Raw genomic sequence first — 11,539 nt, forward strand, 5'->3', positions numbered from 1 at the left:
ACGTTTACAAAATGAGTGCCAGAAAACATTACTCGTACACTGTAATAATAGTACCGCTTTGCTCGTACATTGTGATTTATCAATTATAATATAGATTTTTCTGGCATAATCTGAACTGCAGAAAATAACTGCATCTGATCGGTAAACTCTATAGAATATTATGAGTTTTAAATCTTTTCGGATCTGAGATATCAATTCCAGGCTGGACTAGATTAACGTCTGGTATTTGTATTTTTTTGGGGGTCAAAAACGGCGTTTGAAATAGAGTACTAGTGATTCATTGGGTGACGAATTAACAAGATTGCATGGATGAGGAGCTAACACGTGTCGAGATCTGGCGCGAGGGCCTGTCGGATTATCCCCCTCACGAAGTCGGTCCCATTCTCATTTCGCAGAAGTATAAACAGAAGAAATGTGCTTTGTTTGATTTTGGTTCGGTTTACCTGTTTGCTAAGCAAACCGGAAGATTCTAATTCCAGTAAATGACATCGACATTTCTTCGTTGAAACTTCTCCTTCCTCTCTCTCTTTACCTCTGGCGCTCTTTGTTTCTCCCGCTTTATCGTTCTCCGACTTACTCTAATTTCCTAGACTTCGGGTACACCCTCCTGATTTTCCGATTATAATTATAGTTGAATTTCGCTTTACTGATTCAGCTATGCAATTTTGAGCCCAGTTCTTCGAGAATGCGATCTACTTTTTATGAGTCTCTGAAGTACTGTTGAACCATTTTTCCCCTGTTCATTTTATTTATATTCTCCATTTATTGTCCCTTAGTATATAAGCCTTAAGGCGTCCAGGTCGCTCTGTAATTTGGTTAGTGATATATTCACGAGTTTCTTAAACACTAATTATCTCAATTTAGCTTAATTTTATTCTTCCTCTTGAATTTGGTTGATATTTAATTTACATTGCGAGGATTCACGATATTGATGTCAAATGTCCTATTCAGTGATATTTAATTTACCTTTAGGCTGTCCTTTCAAGTCGGGTTATGTTTCAAGGATTAGTGCATATTAAATTACGATCAATTTCATTACTGCTGTAATGAATAGCTTTTTATTTTCATTTTTTACCTCTAAGTTGATTAGTTGACAAGTGGTTATCATACTCTCTTCCGGAGTATGTAATCAACATTCTTACAGCTAGCATTTTTCTCCTTATTTCTATAAACTTGAAATTGAAATAGCTCATTACCAAAAGTGGTGATGTAGTGTTAAGAGCTAATTATGGGTCTTCAGTTTCACATTGGTATGCGACTGTAATGTGAAATTTTTTTCAGACCTTGGGATCTCCAACTTCAAGTGCTAGCTTTTGATGTGGTTTTTCCAAAGTTATCATAACTCAATATCTAACCCTTCCACTACATCCAAGTCCAAGGGGCAATTGTGCAGCGTAAGCAATGATGGTGATATGCAGTGTTATCCTATACGCTGCTTGGTAGAAATTCAAGAAATTGGGGCATCTTATGCATAGGTTTTACTTCCTTAGGAGGTAGGAATTAGATTATCTTCAGGGAGGCTTAAGGATTCTGGAAATAGAAATTTGAGCTAACTGGAGCAGGCTGTTTCTTCAATACAATCTGTCCCTATCTCATAGTTGTTTTGTTACTTATGCTTGCTTGTACTATTCCGCATCACTAGCTCAGTCAACTGGTTCTTTCTTAGCACTTTTCTAATCTGTGTTATTCTGTGGATTTTACAGTGGTTGTTTAATTGAAATTCTGCAGGATAGAGACTAGTCGCTCTGTCTTATTTGTCTCCCAAAAGTTCTTTAAATTTATAAGATATTGTGATTCCATTTTCTAGCTCTTCTGCGAGAATGGGGCGGGGAAACATTTACGGAAGACGTGCTAGAATATTCACAATGGCTGTATTAGTATACCTAGATTATAAGGTGAACTTCATTGGTTTCATTGATTGACTTATCTAATTTTTTTATATTTATTTCTATCTAGCATTTTTTTCACCTTGTTTCTCACACTTTGTTTAGTCTGTACAACAAAGAGAGAAATGGACTAGAAAATCTAAACAAGCTGCATTATGGGAGAAGGCTCATGAACGCAATGCTAAGCGAGTTCTGAATTTGATGATTGAGCTAGAAGGTTTATGGGTCAAACTTGGGCAATATTTGTCCACCCGTGCTGATGTGCTTCCAGCTGCATATATTCGCCTTTTGAAGCAGTTGCAGGACGCTCTTCCTCCTCGCCCCTTGGAAGAGGTTTTTCCCCCCTTTTAATTAAAGAAATATTTTGTTTAACTATTGAGAAAAAAGGGGCTAATCTTTACAGCCTAAAGTTTATTTTATGTGATGATATGAAATGAGAAAATAAATCCTAATATTTTCAATATATATAAACTTCGAAAATAAAATTATGTGGTTCATGAATTTTTGTACTTCAATATGTGCATGAATTTCTCATTTAATCTGATGAAACCAATATTGTTAGTTTGAGCTTCACAGGCTCATGACATGTTGTTTTTCCATCCATGAGCATGAATGATGGCCTATATGTGAAAATTCTCAAATTTTCTGTTGCTTGGGCAAAACTTTAAGACTACTCATTTCTGACATGAAGTTTATGTGTGTGTGCAAGATCTATGGCACAATTCAGAAAGAGCTGGGGAAATCAATGGATGAGCTATTTGCAAATTTTATCAATGAACCTTTGGCAACGGCATCTGTAAGACTTTGTGGATGTTATTACTAGTTGAGAATTATAGAATGATTTAGTATTTCGGTAGCTAATTCTTTGTCCTGGAGTGAGTTGATTCAATTCCATCTATGTGCCGTTGATTTATGCAGATAGCGCAAGTCCATCGTGCAACTCTTCTTAACGGGCAGGAAGTTGTTGTTAAAGTTCAACATGATGGTATTAAGACTGTCATACTGGAGGTTTGCTAGTTTTCTTCTCATTTTCCGTCTGGATAAAATGGTGAATCGGGGTTTTGCAAATGGTTTGGACTTGTATTGCTTTCAGGACTTAAAAAGTGCCAAGTCAATTGTTGACTGGATAGCTTGGGTTGAGCCGCAATATAACTTCAATCCTATGATAGATGAATGGTGCAGAGAAGCTCCCAAAGAACTTGATTTCAACCAGGAGGCTGGTATTCCAGATCTTTTCTAAAGTTTAACATTGTAGATTTAAATTTGTAATCAAACTTTATCTGGCATAATTGATGCTCCTAATGATCTGGTTGACTGATGGAATGCGATGCCAACTAACCTATAATATTTGATATCCTATCTTATGGGGTGTGCTTAGCTCACTATTGAATATCTATCAATGTGGCACCTATGCTATGGTTCTTCCCTCTTGTTTTCTTATTCTCATACTGTGTGGTGTCCTGGATGTAAAGGAATCATCTTTCCATTTCTATATACAACGTCTATAATGGTCTTTTAATTTCTTTCCTTTTCACTTTTTTTGAGTAGAGATCCAAGGATCACTTCGTATCATCAAAGTTGGTTTTTTTATTTTATCTTTTTTTTTTCCTTCCCTTCTATTTTATTTGCCAAGTGAGTATTATTGTTGCGTTTGCCCTTGTTATTTTGTGTTTTTAAATTCTCTGTATATATTCTTCCCAACTAGTTGGATTAATCTGGTTCCTTTCTTGAATTGCAAAATTTTCTCTTATTAATATTTTTTGCTGTAGAAAACACGAGAAAGGTGGCCAAAAATCTTGGTTGCAGAAATCAATATGATGGCAATATGAATGCTCATCGAGTTGATGTTTTGATTCCAGATGTAATTCAGGTATTTCAATGTGTCAAGTTTTGACCCTCTAATGTCATGAGCCTGGGCATGATTTTCTGGATTTAAAAGTTTTAGAGAGTTTTTGATACCTTTGATTTAAACATTTTAAGTTCGATGATTCCAATCTAAGTATAAATCATGTAACAGAAGACTAATGATTAGAATGCTGGTATTATTGGAATAAATATTGTAAAATTGATAATTTTGGGAATTATGACGATGTTAGACATGGGGCATTTAAAAAATATATGAAACAAGTGATTTCTTCTTGTTGAATATTTTATAGAAGTCCCATCTATAATAGTGTTGGGTAATGCCTTGTAGAATGTGCCCTGGAAAGACGTAATTTGCAGTAAATTTGAAGAAACTTGGTGAATAAATTCGATTTTATATATATATATAAATGAGAATAGGAGTGACCCTGGTTTTACATATTTGCCTCCCAATTTTCATTACCAATGCACTAAATTTTTTTCCCTATACTAGCATGCCTTCTATTATTGCCTTATTCATTAATATCAGTATCTCAAGTGAAAATTTTGTTTGGTGGAGCTCTTTCAATTAAATGCTTGCACCTTTTAGCAATGCATTTCAGTTGGTGTCTAGATTTTTTTTTTTTTTTTTTTGGTTTAAATGGAAATTTGCACACTTTCAATTCTTCTATTATCTTCTCTGGTGGACTTTATCCTGTATGATTCACTCTCGTTGCTTCCAATGACAGTCAACAGAAAAAGTCCTTGTTTTGGAGTACATGGATGGTATTCGACTGAATGATTCTGACGCGCTAGAAGCTTTTGGGGTAAATAAGCAAAAGATTGTTGAGGAGATAACCCGTGCTTATTCGCACCAAATATATGTTGATGGGTTTTTCAATGGTGACCCTCATCCTGGTACACTACTTCTCTCTCCATCTCTGCCTATGTTTGTGTATGATGTGAATACGCACAATAGTTATTGATTTTTTCCACTCTGATGACCTCTCTGTTTTTTTTTTTGCTCTTGAGAATATTACAGGAAATTTTCTTGTGAGCAAGGAATCTCCTCATCGTCCCATTTTACTAGACTTTGGGCTCACAAAGAAACTATCGACCACCATTAAGCAAGCTCTTGCAAAGATGTTTTTGGCATCTGCTGAGGTTTGTGCAGGCTTTCTTGCTGTTTTAGTAAGACGTATATGAATAAATTTGTCCAGTTTTAAACTGGTGTGATGGCGATTGTGGTTCATAACATCTTCATCTAGAGCTTAGGTTAAGGATGGGTAGTGGGATGCTGACTTGGGCAGCTAACGATTGAGGTTTATTCTTGACCATCAAAGTGCATCAGATCTTGTGCCAGAAGAAACTTGGTCTACTTATGATGATTTGAAGTTATAATGTTACTAGATATAGCTGTTTGTCTTTCACCCAATAGATACTGAAGCTACCCTTTTACTAGTTGGCCCGTATTAATCTTTGCCCTATTTTTCCCCATCCTTTTAACTGAAGATCGAACGGAACTTGGTTGTGGGCCTTTGATTTGTTCACCACCTGTAGAGAGTGAACTGGCTTCTGTCTATGGTTTGTGTTATGAGATGACATTGCCATTTTTTCAGTCCTCGTCACCCAAGAGATTATGCTTCAGGCTGGGTGATTTTAAACACTTATGTACTAATGGTCAGAAGTGAACAAAAGTGCGCATATCTATTGATCATGAAGAATCCAGGATTCAGGAACAAACTTCTGTTTGGATTACTAGTTTCAATTAATGATATGCTTTATTTGTTCTTTACACACAGGCATCAGTGTCTGTGTTTGGAATTGCTTTTAATTCCTTTTAAATTAATTTTTGTTTGGATCGTTCTTATTGGTACTTTTTATTTTTAACTTTCTACTTTTTATCATTTCACCAAATGATATTTCTTAATGTTGACTTACTTGTGCAATGCTTTTTATATAAGGGGGACCACGTGGCTCTTCTATCTGCCTTTGCTGAAATGGGGCTCAAGTTTCGGCTGGACTTTCCAGAGCAGGCCATGGAAGTAACAACTGTTTTCTTCCGTGCTACAACACCAGCAAATGAATCCCATGTAAGTATGCAGTAATCTCTCAAAATTATATTCGTCCTTGCTTTCAGTTTTCTATCTCCTATCTTATTGTGATTTATTTCTGTTGTTGCTTAGAAAACAATGAAAGAGATGACCGATCAAAGAGCCAAAAATATGAAAGCTATACAGGAGAAAATGAACCTGGACCAGAAGGAAATGAAACGCTTCAATCCTGTGAGTTCATATATAATATTGAATTTTAGTATTTTAAAACTCGTACTGTTGACTACGCTTTAAATACACCGTTAATGTTAATTTCTTTTTGTCTTTTCAGGTGGATGCATTTCCTGGCGATATTATTATATTTGGAAGGGTTCTTAATCTCCTAAGAGGTCTGCCCTCACCACCATGATGCCAGAGTAATATTTGATTATTTACTCATAACCTTTTCTTATCTATCTGGCCTTGTTTTAGGGCTTTCATCCACCATGAATGTACGCATTGTGTATATGGACATAATGAGGCCATTTGCGGAATCTGTGTTGAATGGGTGAGTCTTTTGAACTCATATGAATCTATCTTCAACTTCCTTGGTTTATTTTTTGGCTGAATTGAGGAGAAATTGGTCAGGTACATTAATCGGGGACCATCAGTAAATAGTAGGTGGATCTATGATACACCAGTTCATTCTGATGTAGAAGCCAAACTGAGGCAACTTCTAATTGAATTGGGGAGTAATGATAAAATACTTGGAATTCAGGTGCGTCCCACTGTTTCTTATTGGTAACTTGGTATGGTTTAGCTTAGAATGATACAACACCACACACACAGATAAAAAGTGTGAACGGGTTCTTTCTTAGCTATAGTACGTCTTTTTAGTATTTTTGTGTGCATATTATTTTCATTTGCTCCTTAATTTCCATTAGCTGTATCTTTCCTTCTGTTAGTTCATACATTGGCAGAGCAGCTTTACTTTAATTTCTGTAATTTGGTTTGGAATTTCCGTCATTTTGATATCAGCTCCCAGGCTTAAAAACCTGGTTCCCATATCACCCAAAAAAAGAGGGGAAAAGGGGGGGAAAAAAGCCTGGTTCCCACCAGATGCATATTAAAAGTCAATCAATTCATTCAAGTATGCATTCATTTAGTGCGATCAATTCTGGATTATCTTTTGTCAAGGTTTGTGCCTACAAAGATGGAGAGGTGATCGTTGACACTGCTGCTGGAGTGCTGGGTAAATATGATCCTCGTCCAGTTCAGCCTGATAGCCTTTTTTCGGTATTCTCTGTCACGAAGGGTATCACCGCAGGAATGTTACATTGGCTGGTGGACAACGGGTATGTTTTAAAGACATACTATAGCTGTGGAGCTTCAATATCGTTAGATTGGTTACTGTACATTGTTTCTTTGTTGGGCAAAACGGGGTTGCTGCTTCACATAGAAATTAGTATGCCACCAGGGCTGCACTGAGTTTCATGCCCTATAATACAGTATAATTTTTCATGTTCAGGAGAATTTTTAATATGTAAATTAAGTATCTCATTTTGATTCCATTGACCACTCAAATATACACTTTCCCCTGTCCATTGTAATGTTCATTATATTGCAGAAAACTAAAGCTTGATGAGAATGTTGCAAATATTTGGCCAGCATTTGGATCAAATGGAAAAGACGTCATAAAGGTCAAGTCTTGATTCCTTCTCTCCCTCTTTTCCCGAACTTAAGATTTGAAAATTACATTTGTGAGTATTTTAATTTTCTGTTTGTTTATGGCGTGAATTTTACTTGTGCGAAGATCAGTTCTGCTGGTATTTCCATGGACAGTCAATGTCTTAGTTATTTGGCTTGCTGGATGTCTGTTCTTGCAGTAGCCACGTGACTCTTAGGACATCCCCCTGACCAAGTAGTTCTGTAGATTTCTAAGACAGGTAGAAAGTAGGAGATGTTTAGCCTTCTTTTCTCTTAATGGTTGAATTTGTCTGGTTCAATATTTGTTTACTCAGTATCCTTCTGTTTTAATTTACTTCTTTTAGTGTCCTTGCTGGAGTTGCTCAAATGAGTGGAAAGATCATGAGCAAGTTTTTGGTCAGGAATGGGAGGGACCGAAATAGATCATTTAGAGGGTTGGGAAGATTGCTGCAGGCCTCAAAAGTAGAGAGTTGTGTTGGTGTCCGGAAGAATTGCTTTTGGCTAGTATGCGTTGAGAATTATGTTTGTTCTTCTATGCTGTTTTATGTGGCTTGTGATGTGTTTTGTGTGTGTTTTGCCTTCTTGTATTAAGTTGTCCTTTTAAGCATGTGTACCTATATGTTAATCATTAAGTGACGTGGAAGGCAGGTATCCTTATGAAGGATGAGAGAGAATAATTGGAAGGTGTGCAAAAGTAACGAACTCTGGGTGCACTGCCTTTCTGTAGATTTATGTTAGTGCAGGTTGATTTTGCGCGTCAATTTTTGGACCATTAAGACTATTGAGGAGGCCTTCAAATTATGACATGTTCCTCTAGAGAGAGCTTCTGTTTGGCATGAGAATCACACACGGGTTGTGCATGGCATGCACTGCATTACTGTTACATGGCCCCAAGGTTTCCAACAAAGCCCAAGAGGTAGCTACTAGGATGAATCACGGCACAGACACCCACACCTTGATCTCCTCTCAAGCTCTTTTCAGGACCTATTGGAACCTTGGCATATTTTGTTGAACATAATGGTGGATGAAATTTCTCTCTCTTAATAGATGCCTGGTTAACCATACTCATGATGGATAGCTTTCTCCAGATGTTAAGCTCTGAGGATTCAGGACAGCATAACAACATAACTTGTCATTTTCCAATACCCATATAGATTGAGCAGCAGTGTAATGCCCACTGCTATAGCTGAAGTTCTTGGTTAGGCATCATGCAGCCGGCTCTTTGATTCATGATGAAAGAATATGTGCAAAATTCTTGGAGTTAACAAGGCGCATCTAGATGTGGATAACCTTGTTAGTCCCACAGGCATGCAATTTAGTTGCTGCCTCCATTCACATTTGGGACACACATCTGAGACTCCCAATTCAGATAGCATATGCTGGTTTAGAGAAATTTTACTGCTTTCACAGAATTTGACGAGTGAAGAGGTCAAAATGTTATGCAAGTGTGCATTATTTATGTGTTTTTTTGGCATGTTTTGTTGGAGCATAATGTTCATGTTTTCAAGGATACTTCAATGGCTCTTGTTGTATGGCTTATAGTGTTCTTCCCATGATTTTCCTAGGGAAGTCTCTGTTAGTCCAGTGGGACCAGTGAGATCTTTGGCACCATATAAATGTTCTCGATATTGTATATTTTCTTTCTAGCTGTTTAGGAGGATAGCTTTACGGCCCTCTTATTGTAATCATTCTCTTGTCTAAGAACAAAATTATTCATTTTTTCCGTTTAATTATGAAAAATTTATTTCAGGTTCATCACATTCTTAACCATACATCGGGTCTGCACAATGCAATGGCCGATACGAGAGAAAACCCATTGCTGATGCTAGATTGGGATCAATGTTTAAATCGCATTTGCATGTCAGCACCTGAGACTGTACCTGGAAAGGAGCAGTTATATCATTATTTATCGTTTGGCTGGCTGTGTGGTGGACTTATCGAGGTATGACTGCGGTCTCTTGCGCATGAGAATATTTAGGATCTTATACCAGTTTAAACTGAACAGAAATAAATTTTCTGGCAAAAGATTCTAATTTATTTGGATAAAAACAGCATGCATCTGGCAAGAAATTTCAGGAGATCCTGGAAGAAGCAATAGTTCGCCCCCTCCACGTTGAAGGAGAGCTATACATAGGGATTCCCCCAGGCAAGTTATTATAAATTGTAAATTATAATATATATTTTTTTAGTAATATGTAGTTTTGTACATAACTAGAAATTTTTTCCTGTGCAAATTAGTAGTAATCAAATATAAGGTGATATTAATTCAGTAATCTTAGAAAGATTGATAGTGCAAACTGAATATACTCTTTATATGGTCATTAGGTGGAAGAGTAAAATCTTCAGATGACCTGATTTCTTTGTTACCGTCGTTCATTGCCTTCGTGTAGGGGTGGAATCACGCCTGGCGGCTCTCACTGTAGATACAGATGACCTAAGCAAGCTCTCAGGGATCACTGGTCGTGCTGACCTCCCCTCCACCTTCCAGCCGCAGCGAATTGTTCAAACTGCTACCAGTTTGACACCTTTTCTGAATGCGCTACAGGTCCGCCGTGCCATCATACCAGCAGCTAATGGACATATGTCTGCCAGGGCCCTTGCTCGTTATTATGCTGCCCTAGCAGGCGGTGGTAAGATTCCGCCACCTCATTCTTCAGCTTCTGAGCCTCCTCTTGGAAGTCATCCCCAGAAACCCAAATTTGCTTCTCCCAAGACCTCCGGAAATGGGAAAGGAAGCAGATGGAGGAAAATGTCCATACCTCTAATGAATAGAACTAACGATTGCCAGGACTTGGAGGTTAATGGGGGTAGAGATGCTAACAGGGATGGTTTTACAAGGATCCCTACTACTGACAGTAGCTGTAGTTATAGCAGCAGTAGCAACAGTAACGGAGACAGTGATTCGCCTGCCCATTCTTCTAGCCAGGTGTTTGAGAATCCTAGGATTATTGATCAATTCTTGGGTACAGGCGAATACAAGAATTTAGCTCTGCCTAGTGGCGGTTTTGGTCTTGGATTTAAGAGGTTTAGTTCCAAAGACGGCTCGACCGTTGTCTTTGGGCACTCGGGTATGGGTGGGTCCACAGGTTTTTGTGACGTGACCAACAACTTTTCCATTGCTGTGACTCTCAACAAAGTATCCATTGGAGCTGTCACTGCAAAAATTGTGCATCTTGTTTGTTCCGAGTTAAATATTCCTGTGCCAGCCGATTTCATGAGATTTGCAGCTGCGCCCAGCGGGCCCGATTCGGAATCCAACCATGCGGCACCCATAATTAATTGAGGATCAAAGCTTTTAGCTTTTCTTCCTATTTATATGTATTATAATTTTTTGTCGCCTGCATAATTTATCTGTATAAATGTCTAATGCATATGATTTTGATCCTCCCGCATGATCATGAACATTTTTTGTGGCTTCCTTAAGAAATTTTAAACCCCTATCATGGCCCAAAAGTGTAACATAGTTAATGAATAAAATTTTTTAATCTACACTCAAGTTGTGATTTATCGAGTGCGGTTTCATGCATTTGGGTTTGCCATGTTGCTTCAGTGCTTGATGTACAGATCAAGGACATAAAACAATCAGGTGAAACAAAATCAGTAAATGGGCCCATGATTTGGTTTGGTTCGGGTACTGAATCAATCAAGAATTGATTTGGTATCAAACTGGTTAAACCGGTAGGAACCAATGGAAAGTGATATGAATTTTGAATGATTATGTTGTTATTAGTCTTATTTTTTTAAACAATTCATAATATCTTAGTGACTACAAATTTGAATGAATTTTAATGATGTTTTTTGTATCAATAATTACTAATTTTAGTTATTGATAAATTGTAAAGATCAAAGTTTTCCATGTTATTGCACTTTGTCATTGTTACAGCTAAACTATTGTTATATTTTCTTGTATTTTATTGTTATATTTTCTTGTATTTTATTATTAGTGATTGTTAATGTTATTATATTTTATTATTTTCAATTAAATTATATCATTTTAATATGATTGTTTTGACTCTAATATAATTAACTGATTCTTGAACTACTACCTCAACTGATTTAGTATCCCATACA

The 11,539-nt window shown here is 37.0% G+C and overlaps 1 protein-coding gene across 5 annotated transcripts; it reads left to right on the plus strand.

Annotated features, from left to right (window-relative positions):
- Positions 1 to 426: 426 nt before the first annotated feature.
- On the plus strand, positions 427 to 10,981 carry LOC114757407 (uncharacterized). 5 transcript variants are annotated; one of them, XM_028946454.1, is made up of 20 exons: positions 427 to 597; positions 676 to 737; positions 1,806 to 1,895; positions 1,992 to 2,219; positions 2,596 to 2,682; positions 2,805 to 2,894; positions 2,980 to 3,106; positions 3,656 to 3,756; positions 4,478 to 4,646; positions 4,771 to 4,892; positions 5,693 to 5,821; positions 5,915 to 6,013; positions 6,114 to 6,171; positions 6,254 to 6,329; positions 6,410 to 6,539; positions 6,959 to 7,116; positions 7,389 to 7,461; positions 9,219 to 9,410; positions 9,521 to 9,614; positions 9,859 to 10,981. In XM_028946454.1, the coding sequence occupies exons 3-20, from the start codon at positions 1,821 to 1,823 to the stop codon at positions 10,749 to 10,751; spliced, it is 2,901 nt and encodes a 966-aa protein (XP_028802287.1). In that variant the 5' UTR covers positions 427 to 597; positions 676 to 737; positions 1,806 to 1,820; the 3' UTR covers positions 10,752 to 10,981. The 5 variants fall into 5 exon arrangements, with proteins under 5 accessions (XP_028802287.1, XP_028802288.1, XP_028802286.1 ...); XM_028946455.1 differs by lacking the exon at positions 676 to 737 and having other exon boundaries at positions 1,729 to 1,895; XM_028946453.1 differs by lacking the exon at positions 676 to 737 and having other exon boundaries at positions 1,808 to 1,895.
- The last annotated feature ends 558 nt before the right edge of the window (positions 10,982 to 11,539 follow it).

Source organism: Neltuma alba, unplaced genomic scaffold (assembly GCF_004799145.2).
Source record: "Neltuma alba isolate B1F8T4 unplaced genomic scaffold, ASM479914v2 tig00010594_pilon, whole genome shotgun sequence".
Taxonomy (NCBI): Eukaryota; Viridiplantae; Streptophyta; class Magnoliopsida; order Fabales; family Fabaceae; genus Neltuma; species Neltuma alba.

What these genes read in the sequence shown, in the direction of transcription:
- LOC114757407 (XM_028946451.1), top strand. Translation starts at nt 686, where the DNA reads ATGCGATCTACTTTTTATGAGTCTCTGAA. An exon ending in TAGTATACCTAGATTATAAG is followed by an intron (nt 1,896 to 1,991) that starts GTGAACTTCATT and finishes CACTTTGTTTAG; the next exon opens with TCTGTACAACAAAGAGAGAA. An exon ending in TTAAGACTGTCATACTGGAG is followed by an intron (nt 2,895 to 2,979) that starts GTTTGCTAGTTT and finishes TATTGCTTTCAG; the next exon opens with GACTTAAAAAGTGCCAAGTC.